The following is a 20,015-nucleotide window of genomic DNA, read 5'->3' as shown; positions in this document are numbered from 1 at the left end:
GTGCTTTACTTTCGGAAACCCTGACCACTGAGGTCAGTTGGGTAAATTCAGAATAACATATGCCACACGTGTCTGGTGCACAACAAACTCTGTGAGGGTTTTTCCTGTGACATCTCTCCTTTCCCACTCCCAGTAGGATATGTTCCTATTGCAACCAAGGGATGGTTCTGAGGGTGAGTGGGTTCTTATCAGCCATTCTGGATAACCTTCCTTTTTGCCTGCTTCAGACCTCTGTGCTTTCATGTTGCTGCAGGAGGACTAGTGATCAATTTTTACTAAGACAGCGTCCAGGGCTGCGCTGTGAATCTAGCTGTCCATGTCTAGAGTTCAAATGAATCCACTCCATGACCTGCTGTTAACACTGTTACCCCACAAGACCGTTTCTGAACTAGTGTCTCTTGTCTTGTATCTTGGCACATTGCTTCTGAAACCCTTTGTTGGTGCCAGTTGTATGGACAATCACTGTATTATCACAAGAGGGCGCTGTGTTCAAGAAGAATCACGCGCTCTCACACAACTAAAATCCAATGCGATAAAGGAGCAGGTGGTAACAAACTACATTATTTGCAGGCTCTGTCAGAGGAGAAGGTGGCTTATGAACGCAGTACCAGCCGGAACATCTACCTGAACGTGGCAGTGAATACGTTAAAGAAGCTAAGAAGTCTAGTGCCCAATTCCCCGCCTTGTGTAAACAGTACGTACTGCACTGTGGATTTTCAAATCCAAAACCATGATGGGATTAGAGGCAGCGGAGTGAAACACATTGAAAAGACAGAGCCATTTCTCAGATACATTAGGCTTGAAAGGCAAGCAACTCGAGTTAGCTTTATAGCCTTGCAAGCTTTAATAGACCTCCTCAAGAGGAAAATCCTGCAATGCTTTGCTGGCTGTCTATACCTAAATGGAGTTAATTCTGCAAGGATGGGGTTTTTTAGCACAAGTTCCTTAAAATGAAAAATCCTGCTAATGGAGTAACTTTCACATGGTGCCTTCAAAGTGTGAGACTCGTCCATCACTGCAGAAATCTGTAACACACATTAAGCTTCAAGAGAGAAAAGAAGAGGGTTAAGACATTTCATTATTGGCTCTCAAGAGGGTACATTAAACAATCAATTTGTGCTTTTCTTGTGAAAAAAATTTCTGATCTCAGCCCCCTCCCTTCACTTCTCTTCTCCCCCCCAGCCCCCTCCCCCACATACATTCCTTTCACAGCCATTAGTCAGCCAGGCTGAACTTTGGGAGGCTGTCCTTTTGGAGAGCTGCCAGTTAATGATTAGTAAAAAGCACCTGTGAACCATTATCTAATGTGTTGCACATATTCCCAAGCGATCGAGTTCTTTTTTAAGATGGGTGAAAGGTTCAGGTCTTGTCTACGCTACAGGGGAAATTCGATCTAAGCTACGCAATTTGAGTTGCGTGAATAGCGTAACTCAGATCGACGTCATTTAGATCTACTTACCGCGGGGTCCACACTATGCAATGTTGACAGGAGACACTCTCCCATCAACTCCCCCTACTCTTCTCGGTCTGGTGGAGTATGGGAGTCGACAGGAGAGTGATCTGTGGTCGATCTATCGATCACTGCTCGTGGATCCCTGGGTAAGTGTAGACAAGCCCTCAGTGTGGAAGCCTGGTCAGCAGGAACTTGGTGTTGGAGCTGCAAGCTGTGGCATGGGATGTGTCTTGGGCCTCTTGATGGGGCTTGGCGATGCCGTTTGTCAGTAAAGGAGGTGCGGGGTGTCTTTGGCAGAAATGCTGCAGAGATGAATTTTTCCCCTCCTCCCTGCTCGGGAGCTTTTCCAGGAAACAGCCTTGCTTTCCTAGCTACACAGCTGCTGTAGTGGGTTCTCTTCTCCGCATTGCCCACTTTTACTCACTGCTTGTTTCCGCCAAATGGGACTGCTGTGCAGCAGAAGAGGCCATGGTTCCCATGGCTGAAATAAAGCCTGCAGCGTGGCCGCAATGTCCCCGGAATGCGAACAAGATTGTGCTCTCCTATCGCACAGGATTGAGTGGTATAGAGAGGCGAGCGTGCGGCTGCTGGGATTATACTATAGAATTGTACAGACATCCTGGCTGCCCCTGGGAAACCCACAGTAGGCTGACAGTACAGGCAGCAGGTTTCCTGTGACAGATACTCCAACCAACCGGCCAGCCCTGAAAGCACCAAACAAATTCTAGCTCCTGAAGTAGAGAGAAATTCCAAGAGAGTAAATCGAACCATCCTTTTTCCAGCAACCCAGCCTGTCAGTACCCAAGCTTCCCACTGTGTGTCGTGCCCCAAACCCCCAGAATGAAGATTCTACTGTCGAAAGGTGGCAGCTGTGGATTTGATCCTTTATTGTTCCTGTTTCTCTTCTCCCCTCTCACGGCAGAGACCAGTAACAGGAAGGTGGTGTCCCACGAAGCTGTGCTAGGAGGGAAACTTGCAGCTAAGACGAGCTTTACGCTAAACCAGTCAGGGAACTTGCGGGCGGAGGACTTGACAGGTAAGTCCCTTTTTGTCTAGCTCCATATCTTGCAAGTCAGAGGTGTGAGTATCACAGAGCTGGAATAGGGGAGAGCAGCATCTTGCTGATCCATGAGGCAACGTGATCATCGTCAGGTCAAAGCTTTGCATGTTATCACTCACTGAACGGTGCAAAACCTATACTGGGTGCTGAAGTCTATATAAGAGCTGCAGGCTCATTCACTCCAGTGGCATGTTTGGCATCCACCCTGGCCCTTGAGGAAAAAGGAGTTGACCTCTGGCTGATGTGCACTCAAGCTGCCCTCCCTCTTCTGGGCCGTACCTTTGTGGCGAGTTCATTGATCCTGCCCATAGGGCTTTGATTTTAACATTAACAGGCGGTCAGAAAACTTGCCTGATGTGTTTGGATTTGCAGATGCCTTTTGGATGCTCCATATCACTGACTTGCCATTTTCAGCACTGGGGGTTGCTTTTGCCTTCCTGCCCCAGAAGGTGTGCTTTGCGTGTGGTTATTTTGGGTCCATCACCGTAAGGGGAGATTGTCTGTGTTCAGTGTTAATATGTCTCCATATGTTCTGTAGGGACTCTCTTTCCAATGGTTTGTCAACATTGTACTAAAAGATTCAATTGTATACAAAGGATTGTGCCACCAGCATTATCATTGTTGGGTCGCATTGGCTGTGCACAGAGATGTGCGGTAGACAGGCTGTTGGGGAGATCAGAGAAGAGCCACAAAAACTACTAAGGGGCTGGAGGGATTGACATATGAGGAAAGCTTAAATGGATCTGTGTAGCTCAGGTAAGCAACAGAGTGTCCTTGTTGCCAAGAAGGATAACAGCATACTGGGCTGCATTAGCAGGAGCATTGCCAGCACGTCGAGGGATGTGATTATTCCCCTCTGTTCGGCACTGGTGAGGCCACATCTGGAGTATTGCGTCCAGTTTTGGGCCCCCAACTACAGAAGGGATGTGGACAAATTGGAGAGAGTCCAGCAGAGGGCAATAAAAATGATCAGGGGGCTGGGGCACATGACTTATGAGGAGAGGCTGAGGGAACTGGGATTATTTAGTCTGCAGAAGAGAAGAGTGAGGGGAGATTTGATAGCAGCCTTCAACTACCTGAAAGGGGGTTCCAAAGAGACTGGAGCTCGGCTGTTCTCAGTGGTGGCAGATGACAGAACAAGGAGCAGTGGTCTCAAGTTGCAGTGGGGGAGGTCTAGGTTGGCTATTAGGAAACACTATTTCACTAGGAGGGTGGTGAAGCACTGGAATGGGTTACCTAGGAAGGTGGTAGAATCTCCATCCTTAGAGGTTTTTAAGGCCTGGCTTCACAAAGCCCTGGCTGGGGTGACTAATTATGGTTGGTCCTGCTCTGAGCAGGGGGTTGGACTAGATGACCTCCTGAGGTCTCTTCCAACCATAATCTTCTATGATCCTATGAACATCAAAAGGAAACCCACCAGTCTTCAAGTATTTGAAGAGTATGAACACAAAGCCTAGAGGGGAGTTACTGAGTGTGGTACAAGGAATTATAACTAGGCATAATGGAATGAAATTAACAAAAAGAAAACCTAAGCTGAATATAAGGGAAAAAATCCTGAGAGCAAGATCTTAGATGGCTGTGGGTAGTCTCCCAAGGGATGTGGTAGAAGGCATGTTGCTTGGCACACTTAACCATATAATGGTGAAAACATTTTAAAGATTGAAATAATGTATCAAGCTCCCAAGTGTACAGTCTAGCCCAGGGGTGGGCAAACTTTTTGGCTTGAGGGCCACATTGGGGTTCCAAAACTGTATGGAGGGCTGAGTAGGGAAGACTGTGCCTCCCCAAACCCTAACCCTATCTGCCCCCTCCCACTTCCCACCCCCTGACTGCCCCACTCAGAACCCCCGACCCATCCAACCCCCTCTACTCCTTGTCCCCTGACTGCCCCCTCCTGGGACCCCCTGCTCCTAACTGCCCCCCCCAGGACCCCACCCCCTATCCAATCCCCCTCTCTAAAGCCCTTTTCAGAATGCGGCCCTGGGAACATGGGCGGAGGACTCAAGAGGAGCAGGGGCAGCCAGAGAGAAGTGGCGGTTTCCCCTTCAAAGCGCCGCTTCTCTCTGGCCGGCTATGCGGCTGACTGGTACTCCTCCTGAGTCCTCCGCCTGCGTTCGCTGCGCTCCCGCCACCTGCACCGCCCGCCTGCTCCCTGAGCCTGCAGGTGAGCCTCCTTTCCTGCTCTCCCCTGGCCCCGCAGTGCAGCCCCCTTCTGCGCTGGTGACGCGGTGCGCTGAGGCTGCTGGGGAGGGGGAACAGCATGGGAGGGGCCGGGGGCTAGCCTCCCCAGCCAGGAGCTCCGGGGCCAGGCAGAACGGTCCCGCGGGCCGTAGTTTGCCCACCTCTGCTCTAGCCACTGAGATGTTCTGAAGTCTGACCTTTCAGAGGAATTCCATTTTGGAATGCCTTAACAGTTCTGAGTCAAAATTTTGAGACATAGGTGCCTAAAATTAGTTGCTGAACAACTCTACAAATCAGGTCCTGTATGTGCCCAGTGTTGCCTTGGAGTCTATTTTCCTTGACTTAGAATTGCTTAAATACTGAACAGAAGATGTAGAAGCAAGTTTGAGACAGTGGGACTCTCTGTGTGAGATGTGGTGAGTAGCACGGTGGCTGCGTAGAAGATGATTGGTATTCCTGTTGCTTCGTGTTGCGACATCAGCATTTCCTTTGGTACCTAGGAGCTGCTTTGCACAGAAGACTGAAGGAGTATCTCCTGACGGACGAGCAGTTGAAGGAAAATGGTTACCCAATGCCACATCCAGAGAAAGCCGGCCGTGCTGTCGTTTTCACTGTGGAAGAGAAGAAAACAACTGACTGTAAGCTCCGCTAGCTATTGTGGCCAGCAAGGCTTGTTAGCCAAAGTACCGCCTGTACGCCCCATGCCGCCTGCAGCCACCCTCGCAGGTGCAGCCTGAGGTCACTGCAGATCCCAGCATGTGGTCATTCACTTCCATCAGGATAGAGCTTTGAATGCTGGGACCCAGCGTTTTTGCAGGCTGCCCCTTCATACTGAAGATGAGGCTGGCTGCAAATGACTATCTTTCTGATGAACCAGAGGTTCCTAAGGTTTCATGGCCTCGAGAACCATTTTCACTACAGGGCATATGTCTTTTGGCCTCACCGCAGCCTTCTATGCCTTGTATGGTGGTTCTAGCTGTTGTCAGCGGCAAGAATCTTTTGGTATCCCTTCCTGAGCCAGCTGACTCTCACGTCCGCAGAGGAAATGGCCAGGATTGCAGTCACTTGTTCCCTGCTGTGTCGTGGAGCACGACTGGGTTATAAACCTCAAAAAAAAAAAAAAAAAAAAAAAGTGTGTGAGCTCCTCAGAGGCGAGCGTATGTAGGTGTCTGATTCGACATCCAGCTTTGGCTGGTGTTCTGTCAATCCTCAGGGCAGCAAAGGCTCTGTGCTTTTGGGAACAAGTATCTAGACCTCTGCATTAGGGTGGAGCACATTGTAACTGAGTTCCCACTTGTCCTTCCTCTCGTCCCGCAGGTCCCCTGAACTGCCTATCTACTTCACGCTCTCCAGAAATAGTGAGCATCTCTGCTTGGAATTCAGACTATCCCAGGGCTAGCAGGCCGTCCCTGAGGAAGGCAAATGACAAAATTGTTTCACAAAGAGCCTTTCATGGAGCTGCCTTACGGGTTTCCATGCGGGCACTAAAAACTAAGTTCATGTCCAAGGGAATTGAGGGAGACCTAGGACTGAAGCTCCCATGAACTGCTATGGTGGTTTAATAAACAGCAGGAGGTGCCTGATTGGGTCCCCAATAGCACTGCAGCATGATTGAGAATAGTGCCAATTCTGCCACTTGGGGGTGCCACTACACATAATTTTAAAGGCCCTTTAATAAGCAGTGGATCTGATTTTCTGAAAAATGGTGTTCATTCAGAGGAATTAAGCTTCCTCTTTTTAAACTAAGAGGAGACCAGAGTCCTATAGATTGAGTAAAATGTCAGGCCAAAGTGAAAAATATAAATGCATTATCAGAATTTATAAGTGCAAAAAAGGGACTTGAGGAATCTTGTTCAGTGGAGTCAGTCATTTGGTTATGGAGGGATAGCTGGCTAAAGCATGTTAAGTGTTCATCCATTTAACACCTTGCATCCACTTTTGTGCTGTGAATACTGTTGCATCCTGCATTGAAGTTATCTGGCTTTAATGCTATCAGGAACTGTATTTGTTAAATGCTTTATCTTCTGAGCTAACCAATCACCTACCCTCACATAGTCCAGAGTTCATAGTACCTAGTGTGTCTCTGCAGCTTCTTGCAGGTGTATTGGGAACTTTGGTTTTGATGCTGTCAGTAACTTAAGCCATTAGAAACATACATCATTATGTTGTTACAACCTATTGAGTGAAAATATAAAGTAGATAAGAAGGACACAAAGGCTGTACAGACCTGTTAGCTAAAATGATATGGTGCTTTTGGGAAAATTGTTCAGACTAGAGTGCAAGGAATTGTTGTATTGAGGTTAGAGGTCCTGCTATCAACTTTTTGGTTTTGGAATCTCCCTTGTAGTCTTTTAATAGTGAACAATGTAGAAAGCACAACAGAAAATCACCCAGCACTTTGTTTTGGGGCATTCTTCCTTTCAGGTGATGCACAAAACTGATTTTTTATCACTTGTGGTCATTAACGATCCTATGGTACATTTTTGGAACGAGCAGGGGTAGTATTCCAGGGATTTGGGCCGAGTTCCAAATGGTAAAATTCACGTTGTACTTATCCTAAATACCTTGAAAAGTTCTATTCTGGTGTTCGTTTGTGGTGTGCTGTTAGTGTCATGTTTGACCCCAGAGGGAGCTGCATTTCCCTATGCCTGCAAAAGTGTTACCGCATTTTTAGTAGGAAATGCAACAGTTAAGACTGTGTTCCAGTTTCGATTCTAAACCTTTTCTCTCCTCTGCACCCTTTTTAGTTGTTTTTAACCTTTTCAAGTTCCTCTTGAGCTGAAATTTACAATACTTAGTCTCAGTCCAAGATTAATTTCTTTTTTTATAAGTTTGACCCCCTCTGGACTGATGAGACCAGGGTGGGAGAATTACTCATTTTTCCCTGTATATTCTAATTGGAGACTTTGTGCTTTCAAACACCTGTTACTTAGAAGATTCAAACAAGGCTTGTTTTACAGTTTGCTATGAGGAAAGAATGCAAGCTGAGTTTGAAGAAAATTGGTTCAATATTTATAAAGTTTTAGGAACTTCAGAATCATGATGTTCACATGTGCTGTTAATACCTTTCTCCATCTTTGTGCTATGCAGTTTCTAAAGTGGCTTGGAGTGTTTGGCACATGCTTTGGTTTTGAGTGCCCATAAATGCTCATGGCCATCTGAACACAGGCCATGGTACTAAAACGACATTTTTCAGGTTTACATTTTTTCTTTTTTGTGAAATCAGGGAAATTAAATGCAAAACCTAAACATTAATGCAGCGTTAAGGTTGAAAATTCCAGCATGCAAGATTCAGGAAAATCAGCTAACGTTTCAACGGCAAAGTTGGCTTAGCCATGTTGTACGTGTGTGTGTGTGTGTATATATATATATAAAATATATTTTCCCTCTCACCCTGTATTTCCGTGTTCAGGATATTTCCTAAGTTATTGTGGTTGTATAGCTATCTCAGAATACACAGGATGTGTGTGTACTAGGCCAGAACTGAGAGTGCAAAACAATTAACAAACATTAAGCCGCATTAACATCTCTAAGTTGGTACGTAAGTGGCACTATACCCATTTTATAAATGGGCAAACTGAGCTCTAGAGACTGAATTTCACAAGGTCACCTCCTGAGTCTTTGATGGGGCATATGAATTCTGGCAGCCTCATTCCCAGTTGTCCCTGCTCTAAACACTAGGCAAAACTGTCTCCTGTTTCTTTTTGACATTGGAAATAGTAACAAGTTTAACTTACTGATTGCCCTGGTTAAACTGGCTGAAATGTAGACTTTCCAGTGAGCTAACTGCCCTTGTTTTAAAGCTTCATGCAGGGTTTGCTGCCGCTGTGGTACTGAATACATGGTCTCCGCATCTGGAAACTGCATTCGCAAAGAGGAGTGTCTCCATCACTGGGGAAGGCTACGCAAGCAGCGAGGTAAGGTCTCTTTGATGAAGGTGTCAGCAAAACATTAGCTGTACTTTGCCATTTAACATCTGACCTGTTGTTAAACTTGAATCCAAAAGCCAATTTGTTTTTGTGCTTTGTCATTTTTTTGTTTCCTGTGGGTTTCACCAAAGTTGTGCACTGTAGCTGGAAATTGTCAGTATGTAATTTTGCCACTTGGTGGCGCGACACTTTACAAAAGAGTGGACTTGGCAAAACACGATGTTAGCAGGTGGTGGTGTGATCCATGAAATGTAACGTTGCAGCTGTAGCAAAGATTTAATTTAAAGAACTACTTCTTCCACTCAGCACTGATAGGGCTTCAGCTGGAGTACTGCGTCCAGTTCTGGGCACCACACTTTGGCAAAGATGTGGACAAATTAGAGAAAGTCCAGAGGAGACCAAGAACAGTGATTAAAGGTCTAGAAATCATGACCTATGAGGAAAGATTGAAAAAATTGGGTTTGATTAGTCCGGAGAAGAGAAACCTATGGAGGGACTTGATTAACAGTCTTCAAGTATGTAAAAGGTTGTTATAAAGAGGAGGGTGATGAATTGTTTTTCTTCGCCACCAGTGTGGTTAAATTGCAGCAAGGAAGATTTAGGTTGGACATTAGGAAAAACTTCTTAACTGTCAGGGTAGTTAAACACCAGAACAAATTTCCACAAACTCCCTAGGTATCATTGGAGGTTTTTAAGAACCAGTTTGACAAACATCTGTTTGGAAAGGTGTAGATAATACTTAATCATGGCTCAGTGCAGGGGACTGGACTTGATGACCTCTCAAGGTCCTTTCCAGTCCTACATTTCTATGATTTTGTATTGCCCTATGGTAATTCTCTCCCCTCCCCCACCTCCCTAGATCTTATATCTTCCTTTATTAAACCCATTGTCCTTTTAGGATAATGTCTTGTGGGCTTTCAAAATAGGTCAGGCCAACTCTAAACATGATTATAATTTATTTGGAGTCAGTGCAAAGGCATGTACTGTACTGGTGGGGGCAGAGCTGACTCACTCTATCAACAAGCTGATCATTATTGTGCATGGGGTACTGCCTTTAAGCTAGTTTCCTTTCTAGAAGGCAGGTGAGGGGCAGTGTATGGCAGAAGGATGCACTAGCCAGGTCTAGAGATAAAACTATCTCCAGAATGAGTAACTGTCGGAAGGAGAACCGATGGGTGGAAGTAAGACCTATTAAGAAATAATGCTGGTCCCCGATGGATTAATTGTATCTATTGAACCAGTCTTATTGTTAGGTTTCAGAGTAACAGCCGTGTTAGTCTGTATTCGCAAAAAGAAAAGGAGTGCTTGTGGCACCTTAGAGACGAACCAATTTATTTGAACATGAGCTTTCGTGAGCTACAGCTCACTTCATCGGCTGCATCGGATGAAGTGAGCTGTAGCTCATGAAAGCTTATACTCAAATAAATTGGTTCGTCTCTAAGGTGCCACAAGTCCTCCTTTCCTTTTAGTCTTATTATTGTTACAGTAGCTTCTTGAGGCCCCAGTCACGGTCCTTGTTTATAAGGTGCTGTGTGAACAATACAGAGTAGTGGTCACTGCCCCAAAGAGCACAGTGTTTTCAATTGACTTCTTTCCCAGAGAGAGGCCTTCCTAATTTGAATCTTTGCCGTAGCTTTCAAAATATACCTTTGCACACAGAATCTTCATCATTCATACCTCTGTTTCTCAAGCCTGTTTTCTAACCAGATCCCCAACAAAGCTGGCACCCTCTTGGTGAACTTGGTTCGGATTGACTGGGAGGGGAAGATTTGACCCCTCTAGGTTTGGGGACTTTACTCCTCAATCTTTTCCTTTCACTGCTCTAGAAATTTTAGCAAGTGATCCTGAAAGCATTGCGTTGTGTCTACACAGCAGCTGGGAGGCCTAATGCCCAGCTCAGGTAGACATGAACACTCTAGTTCGGCTCCAGTCGTGCCTCATAGTAGCAGCGTGGCCACGGCAGCGCCTCGGGGTAGACATCCCAGCGCGTGCCCAGGGACTCAGGTGGATTGTACTTAGGTGGCTACCCTTAACTGCCGTCCGTGCCCCTGTGGCCACACCTTTCTTTTTAGGCACTAGCTCAAGCAGATCTAGCACATGTCTGCCAAGTAGATGTACCCTTTAGCAGACAAGGTTCCTTGCTGTCTCTGATGTCTGACCCTTGTCTCTTGCCATTTCAGTGCCGGGGGGCTGGGAAACACACTATAGCTGCTGTTCAGGAGCTGTGGGTTCACCGGGATGCCAGGTGGCCAAAGTAAGTTGTGCTTTTTTTTCCTCTCCATGACCCTGATGATTTGTCGCTTACTGTCTTGTGTGTGCTTTCAAAAGACTCACCAGCTTCTTTGTGGAAAGCGATTATGTATTCCACGCTCTCCGCGATTATGTATTCCCACGCTCTCCGCGATTATGTATTCCCACGCTCTCCGCGATTATGTATTCCCACGCTCTCCGCGATTATGTATTCCCACGCTCTCCGCGATTATGTATTCCCACGCTCTCCGCGATTATGTATTCCCACGCTCTCCGCGATTATGTATTCCCACGCTCTCCGCGATTATGTATTCCCACGCTCTCCGCGATTATGTATTCCCACGCTCTCCGCGATTATGTATTCCCACGCTCTCCGCGATTTATGTATTCCCACGCTCTCCGCGATTTATGTATTCCCACGCTCTCCGCGATTTATGTATTCCCACGCTCTCCGCGATTTATGTATTCCCACGCTCTCCGCGATTTATGTATTCCCACGCTCTCCGCGATTTATGTATTCCCACGCTCTCCGCGATTTATGTATTCCCACGCTCTCCGCGATTAAGAGGTTGGAAATGTTCTTTAAGAGAATCATGTGGCAAGGGAGGGGTTTCTGCCTGGAATTTGACTGAATGATTCCAGGCAAACCCCCAGGCATGACATCCTCAGGGAGTCCAGACCTGGTCTGCTTTTAGGGTGTGTTAGAGCTCTAGTGAAAGGGAGGCTGAGAAGGTTGGTGCCCTCAAACTACAAGTACGGTCACTGCTATTACTGATGCTTGGAAACAACTAGGTGGCACAAAGCAGCCTAGACAGAACTAATGTCTCTCACACAGCTTTTCGCTTGGCGTTCCCTTCCTCCCACGCTTATAAAAGCCGCTCTTGTTTTGTGCGTGGGGAGTATGGGGTTTCTGCCCTCTACAGGGCACCTTCCTTACCCTGGTTTGTTCTGTCCTCCTCCATACCAGTGCTCAACACTTTCCCCCTCTCTGGGAAAATACTGGATGGGAGAGTGCTTTTGGAACCCATAAATGCTGCTCAGATCTTGGGGGCACAGTAACCGAAAGTGATTCTAGCACCTGAAATCCAAGTGGGTAAGAAACCAGCTCAGGAATCAAGCTCTGGTCTCTTGCTCCAGAGAGCAGAGCATTGCTCCCAAATGCTTAGTTTGTAAAAGGTGCCTCTCTTTCTATGTGCAACTTATAACTGGAATCCTACCCCTGGCATAGGACAAGTCTTGGGAATGAATGACTGTCTAAAGCGAGCACCCCTGTCCCATCAGCTCCTCCTGTTGGGTCTGCTGAGCTGTTTCTCAATCACATGCTTCACTGGCTTCTCTGTACTCTCTTGTTGCTAGATATTTTCTTTCCAGACAAAGAAACGTGGTCTAGAACAAAGCAAGAGGGAACACAGAAGGGGCTTATCGAGTTCTGTTGGGCCCCAAATTTAATCAACTTCAAAATGTCTGATATGCCCCATGTCTTTAAAAATCTGTAGCAATAGACCTCATTTTCTCCCGCCCTGTTTTTGAGGCCCTTGGCTGGCCCTGCAGCAATGATAAAGTAATGACTGGAGAGCTCTGTGCATCCTGTTAACCTGATACTAGTGCTTGCAAAGGAGAAACAAACAAAAGGCAGCCATAGTTGATGCCATGAAGTACGAGGGCAGCTGTAAAACTCAACGTTTTGCAAAACAGAAAAGGCTTCAGGGGTGTGTACTGTACAGAATTATCCTGCCCCGGCCCTCAGGGCACAGACTAAATTTACTAGGCTTTTGTTCTCTCTCATTTTTTATTACTCAAATAGTAGAAAAGAAACAATGGTTTTTAATAATTAGTTATATCTGACAGTGATCTAAGGAAAAATACAGTGGGGGGAAGTCAGAAGACATTGACAAGACGTTATAGAAACGTGACTTCTCTGAAGGCTTCTGTACTGCTGTTTGAGGCCACCTGAAGCCATAAAACTTCACAGCCTTTCAAGAAATATTCAATCACCTTAGTAGCCTCTTATTCCATGAAGCCTGCTGCAGGGCTTTCTGGGGTTGAGGCATCCTCCTGCAACCGCCATCGCCTGGTTGCTGCTGTTCTATTGCTACACAACAATCCTCTCTTTTCTGTTTTCCAATCAAACTGGGTGAGTTTTCACAGCATCCCTTGACGACAGAGCCAATATCAGTAACCCCAAGCATGTGTGTGATGAGGGAAAGTAGAATGTGCGTGTTTGGAAGGAGAGGGAAGTGAGCTCTTCTCAGCAGCTCCGAAGGCAGGCATTGTAAGCAACAAATAGCTGTGGCCAAGGCGCTATATAAGTGAATGCGATATTTGGCTGTTCTTCTCCCAGTGAAATTTCTACATCTTTTCCTGCCAAACATACTTGAGATGCACAGGCCTTGAGCTGCATTGCAATTAGCAAACCTAACAGCAGATGGCAGATTGTAGCTGCACAGATGACTTTAGCTTTTCTATAAATGTGCATCTGGAACTGCTGTACTTCACAGTAACTGCTGAGGGCTGGTTCTCCTCACCATCTAAAAACTGCAGGTAAGAGAGCATGGGTCAGTAAACTCCCAGATGGTGTGGGGAAAAGACCGTTAGACAGCCATTAGCTGTCAGTGGTCCCAGCAAATCTGTTAGGTTATTTTACTGACCCCAGTTATATTACAGCCATAGTTGAGGGAGAGAAAACCCACTTGATATCCAATGACTAGTCTTTGTAATTATCTGCATCCTCCCATTTCTTAGCAAAATAAACCTGATATGTGTGCACAGATGCAGTGCTGGCAGGTCTGGCCGTTGACTGCATGGAAATGGTCAAGCTACACAGGAATAGTGTTGGCTTTGAAGAAACCGATATAGAGGAGAAATTTTGGCAATGTGGGGCTGCTGTACAGTCACTGATGCACAGCTGCATAGTTCATTCCCATTTGTGCAGTTTCCTACATGTGAGCACATCTGATTTGCAGTAATCACCTGTTTATGCAAACGTGTAACTCTCTCTGCTTTTATTGGGTACCTCTTAAACATCTGCTTTGATTAACCTACTGCCTTTGGATCTCTTCATCTCTGCAGCCACCTTGACTTCTAATCTCTCTGTGCACAGTCACCAAACCTAGTGCCAGATGTAATTTAATTCCTCATGGGACAACGAGGAGCTGGAGACAAGTGAGGTGTGTTGGTGTATGGAGGAGATGAGGTACTAAGGCAGCCATGTTGGTTGTGGGCATGTAGCTGGAGAGTTGAGGGTGGTAGCCAGGCAGAGCCTAGTGAACTATAGAAGCCAACTGAGAATAGAAAGAACATAGATTAGATTTTCCGGGACGCAGTAGAAAGGTCCCACCCCCAGTCTGACAGCCTCTGTGCTGTTGAAGAGGATGAAAGGGAAAGAGAACATCCAACTGGAGCAGAGGGAAACGATCCCATAGTTGGGACCATGCTTCCAGATGATGTCATGGTATCCTTTCGCACGGAGTATACCTCTCCGGGGGAGGGAACTCCAGTTATTAGGAAGAGACAGGTAATAGTTATGTGGGATTTGATCATTAGAAACATAAATAGCTGGGTTTGCAATGATCGGGAGAACCGCTCGGTGACTTGCCTGCCTGGGGCGAAGGTTGCAGATCTTTTGAGACATCTAGATTTATGTGTACTGCTGGGGCGGAGCCAGTGGTCGGGGTACATGTAGGTACTAATGACATAGGGAAGGATAGGAGAGAGGTCCTGGAGGCCAAATTTAGGCTGCTAGGTCAGAGTTTGAAGTCCAGGACTTCCATGGTAGCATTTTCTGAAATGCTTCCAGTTCCACGCGCAGGGCCACTTAGACAGACAGAACTGCAGGGTCTCAGTGCGTGGATGAGACAACAGTGTAGGGAGGAGGGGTTTAGATTGATTAGGAACTGGGGAAACTTTTGGGAAAGGGGGAGCCTCTACAGGAAGGCTGGGCTCCACCTAACCCAAAATGGAACCAGATTGCTGGCACTTAAAATTGAAAAAGGTCATAGAGCAGTTTTTAAGCTAAGGGCTGGGGGAAAGCCAACAGGAAAAGCACATGGCTTGGACAGAGACATCCCTTAGGGGAGGATCTATTAATGGTGATTGTGTATGTCCTAGTAAGGAGGAGAGGATGGAAGATGATAAAATATAGGTAGGATCTGATGAGAAACAGTCAAATGAAAGAGGCCCATTCAATTGCATCATGTAATGACAGACAGCTAAAAAGTGACAAGTTTTTAAAGTGCTTATATACAAATGCTAGAAGTCTAAATAAGATGAGTAAACTAGAGTGCCTCATATTAAATGAGGATATTGATATGATAGGCATTACAGAAACTTGTGGAAAGAGGATAATCAACGGGACACAGTAATACCAGGGCACAAAATATATCGGAAGGACAGAACAGGTCGTACTGGTGGGGGAGTGGCACTATATGTGAAAGAAAGCTTAGAATCAAATGAAGTAAAAATCTTAAATGAACCAAACGGTACCATTGAATCCCTATGGATAGTAATTCCATGCTCTAATAATAAGAATATAGCAATAGGGATATATTACAGACCACCTGACCAGGATGGTGATAGTGACTGTGAAATGCTCAGGGAGATTAGAGAGGCTATAAAAATAAAACACTCCATAATAATGCGGGATTTCATCTGTCCCCATATTGATTGGGTACATATCTGATATTTCTGATCACCTCAGGACAGGATGCAGAGATAGTTTCTTGACACCTTAAATGACTGCTTCTTGGAGCAGCTAGTCCTGGAATGCATATGAGGAAAGGCAATTCTTGATTTAGTCCTAAGTACAGCACAGGATCTGGTCCAAGAGGTGAATATAGCTGGACGACTTGGTAATAGTGACCATAATATAATTAAAGTTAACATTTCTGTGGCTGGGAAAACACCACAGCAGCCCAACACTGTAGCATTTAATTTTAGAAAGGGGGACAGTACAAAAATGAGGAAGTCAGTTAAACAGAAATTAAAAGGTACAGCGCCAAAAGTGAAATCCCTGCAAGCTGCATGGAAACTTTTTAAAGACGCCATAATAGAGGCTCAACTTAAATGTAGACCCCAAATTAAAACACATGATAAGAGAACTAAAAAAGTGCCACTGTGGCTAAACAACAAAGTAAAAGAAGCAGCGAGAGACAAAAAGGCATCCTTTAAAAAGTGGAAGTTAAATCCCAGTGAGGAAAATAGAAAGGAGCATAAACTCTGGCAAACAAAGTGTTAAAATGTAATGAGGAGACCAAAAAAGAATTTGAAGAGCAGCCGGCCAAAGACTCAAAGTAGTAGCAACATTTTTTGTAAGTCCGTCGGAAGCAGGAAGTCGCTAAACAACCCGCGGGGTCATTGGATGGTCGAGATGCTAAAGGAGCGCTCAAGGACGATAAGGGCGTTGCGGAGAAACTAAATGAATTCTTTGCATTGGTCTTCACGGCTGAGGATGTGAGGGAGATTCCCAAACCTGAGTCATTCTTTTTAGGTGACAAATCAGAGGAACTGTTGCAGATTGAGGTGTGATGAGAGGAGGTTTGGGAACAAATTGATAAACTAAACAGTAAGAAGTCACCAGGACCAGATGGGATTCCCCCAAGAGTTCTGAAGGAACTCAAATGTGAAATTGCAGAACGTGTAACTTTGTGTAACCTGTCATTTAAATCCTCTTCTGTACCAAATGACTGGAGGATAGCTAATGTGACGCCAGTTTTTAAAAAGGGCTCCAGAGGTGATCTCGGCAATTACAGGCCAGTAAGCCTGACTTCGGTACCAGGCAAACTAGCTGAAACTATAGTAAAGAACAGGACTGGGCTAGATGGACAGTTGGTCTGACTCAGTATGGCCGTTCTTATGTTCATGTCAATATAATTTGAGGGTGTTTACTGCTAGCTCAGTAATAATTGTATTCTGGGCTAAAACTCCTTGATCTTAGAGCTTTAGTTCAGAATAATGTTGTTGCTTCATAATGGGACAATAATTTAACACTTTGGAAATTTACTTATAAGGCCCAGAATATAAATGGAAGGTAGTAGCTCCTCGCTTTTCATGTGGTCAGTGTTTTTGTCTGTTTGTCTGCAATGGCCTGGTTTTGAAGTAAGGTAACTTCTTTGCACTGACTGAGTGCAGTATCTTGATTTCTTTGCACTCCCTTATACCTGGAATGCTGCTCTCATTGGCTCTTTATATGTTATGTATAGCTTTAAATCGAGAAGATAGAGAATAGGTAGCCATACGAGATAGGGATATGATGCCATAGAACAGATTCTAGGGATGATCTAAGAGCCTGAAGCTGGAGTGGTTCAGTATGAGAAGCTCACTATGGAATTTCCCTGCATAACGTTTTTTCTTTAAGTAGAAAGAGCGAATGTTATTTATTAGCATTTCCTCCTCATTTAATACCTGTTCCAGAATGTGTAAGTTGTCTCTCAAACATGAGCTACGGATGTGATGCCAGAACTTCTGGATCCATGTGGAGGTGAAAAGAAAAGGAGTACTTGTGGCACCTTAGAGACTAACCAATTTATTTGAGCATAAGCTTTCGTGAGCTACAGCTCACTTCGTCGGATGCATACTGTGGAAAGTGTAGAAGATCTTTTTATATACACACAAAGCATGAAAAAATACCTCCTCCCACCCCACTCTCCGGCTGATAATAGCTTATCTAAAGTGATCACTCTCCTTACAATGTGTTTGATAATCAAGGTGGGCCATTTCCAACACAAATCCAGGGTTTAACAAGAACGTCGGGGGTCGGGGGGGGGTGAGAAAACCTGGATTTGTGCTGGAAGTGGCCCAACTTGATTATCATACACACTGTAAGGAGAGTGATCACTTTAGATAAGCTATTATCAGCCGGAGAGTGGGGTGGGAGGAAGTATTTTTTCATGCTTTGTGTGTATATAAAAAGATCTTCTACGCTTTCCACAGTATGCATCCGATGAAGTGAGCTGTAGCTCACGAAAGCTTATGCTCAAATAAATTGGTTAGTCTCTAAGGTGCCCCAAGTACTCCTTTTCTTTTTGCGAATACAGACTAACACGGCTGTTACTCTGAAACCTGTCATTATGCAAGGCACTACTACATGCCACAAGGGGCCACAGCAATGGTTCCCTCAGCCCACCCAGCAATATTGTTAACCTATCCAACTATACTCTCAGCCCAGCAGAAGCAGCTGTCCTATCTCGGGGCCTCTCCTTCTGCCCCTCCACCCCCACGAACATGATACAGTTCTGTGGTGACCTAGAATCCTATTTTCGACATCTCCGACTCAAGGAATATTTCCAACATGCCTCTGAACAACATACTAATCCACAAAGACCTCCCTACCAACACTACAAAAAGAAGGATTCTAGCTGGACTCCTCCTGAAGGTCGAAACAGCAGACTGGACTTCTACATAGAGTGCTTCCGCCAACATGCACGGGCTGAAATTGTGGAAAAGCAGCATCACTTGCCCCATAACCTCAGCTGTGCGGAACACAATGCCATCCACAGCCTCAGAAACAACTCTGACATCATAATCGAAAAGGCTGACAAAGGAGGTGCTGTTATCGTCATGAATAGGTCGGAATATGAACAAGAGGCTGCTCGGCAGTTCTCCAACACCACTTTCTACAAGCCATTACCCTCTGATCCCACTGAGAGTTACCAAAAGCAACTACAGCATTTGCTCAAGAAACTTCCTGAAAAAGCACAAGATCAAATCCGCACAGACACACCCCTGGAACCCCGACCTGGGATATTCTATCTACTACCCAAGATCCATAAACCTGGAAACCCTGGGTGCCCCATCATCTCAGGCATTGGCACCCTGACCGTAGGATTGTCTGGCTTTGTAGACTCCCTCCTCAGGCCCTACGCTACCAGCACTCCCAGCTACCTTCGAGACACCACTGACTTCCTGAGGAAACTACAATCCATCGGTGATCTTCCTGATAACACCATCCTGGCCACTATGGATGTAGAAGCCCTCTACACCAACATTCCACACAAAGATGGACTACAGGCCGTCAAGAACACTATCCCCGATAATGTCACGGCTAACCTGGTGGCTGAACTTTGTGACTTTGTCCTTACCCATAACTGTTTTACATTTGGGGACAATGTATACCTTCAGATCAGCAGCACTGCTATGGGTACCCGCATGGCCCCACAGTATGCCAACATTTTTATTGCTGACTTAGAACAACGCTTCCTCAGCTCTCGTCCCCTAGCGCCCCTACTCTACTTGCGCTATATTGATGACATCTTCATCATCTGCACCCATGGAAAAGAAGCCCTTGAGGAATTCCACCATGATTTCAACAATTTCCATCCCACCATCAACCTCAGCCTGGTCCAGTCCACACAAGAGATCCACTTCCTGGACACTACAGTGCTAATAAACGATGGTCACATAAACACCACCCCCGAAAACCTACTGACCGCTATTCCTACCTACATGCCTCCAGCTTTCACCCTGACCACACCACACGATCCATCGTCTACCGCCAAGCTCTGCGATACAACCGCATTTGCTCCAACCCCTCAGACAGAGACAAACACCTACAAGATCTCTATCAAGCATTCTTACAACTACAATACCCACCTGCGGAAGTGAAGAAACAGATTGATAGAGCCAGAAGAGTTCCCAGAAGTCACCTACTACAGGACAGATCTAACAAAGAAAATAACAGAACGCCACTAGCCGTCACCTTCAGCCCCAACTAAAACCCCTCCAATGCATTATTAAGGACCTACAACCTATCCTGAAGGATGACCCAACACTCTCACAAATCTTGGGAGACAGGCCAGTCCTTGCCTACAGACAGCCCCCCAACCTGAAGCAAATACTCACCAGCAACCACATACCACACAACAGAACCACTAACCCAGGAACCTATCCTTGCAACAAAGCCCATTGCCAACTGTGCCCACATATCTATTCAGGGGACACCATCACAGGGCCTAATAACATCAGCCACACTATCAGAGGCTCGTTCACCTGCACATCCACCAATGTGATATATGCCATCATGTGCCAGCAATGCCCCTCTGCCATGTACATTGGTCAAACTAGACAGTCTCTACATAAAAGAATAAATGGACACAAATCAGATGTCAAGAATTATAACATTCATAAACCAGTCGGAGAACACTTCAAT

At 45.7% G+C, this 20,015-nt stretch overlaps 1 protein-coding gene across 5 annotated transcripts in view; it reads left to right on the top strand.

The window, feature by feature from the left end:
- The window catches only part of REXO1 (RNA exonuclease 1 homolog), a 78,559-nt gene that overhangs the window by 47,288 nt on the left and 11,256 nt on the right, over positions 1-20,015 (top strand). For 4 of the 5 annotated variants that reach the window (XM_073324144.1, XM_073324143.1, XM_073324145.1 and 1 more), the window contains 5 exons: positions 571-694; positions 2,376-2,489; positions 5,195-5,332; positions 8,498-8,611; positions 10,804-10,877. In XM_073324144.1, the coding sequence (XP_073180245.1) occupies positions 571-694; positions 2,376-2,489; positions 5,195-5,332; positions 8,498-8,611; positions 10,804-10,877 (564 nt within the window). Of the gene's footprint in view, positions 1-570; positions 695-2,375; positions 2,490-5,194; positions 5,333-6,011; positions 6,053-8,497; positions 8,612-10,803; positions 10,878-20,015 lie in introns of all 5 variants that reach the window. The other variant, XR_012156185.1, reaches the window with a different exon arrangement.

This window comes from Lepidochelys kempii, chromosome 25 (genome assembly GCF_965140265.1).
Source record: "Lepidochelys kempii isolate rLepKem1 chromosome 25, rLepKem1.hap2, whole genome shotgun sequence".
Taxonomy (NCBI): domain Eukaryota; kingdom Metazoa; phylum Chordata; order Testudines; family Cheloniidae; genus Lepidochelys; species Lepidochelys kempii.
Note: the sequence above shows the minus strand (reverse complement) of the source record. Positions and strands in the feature narration are given on the sequence as shown.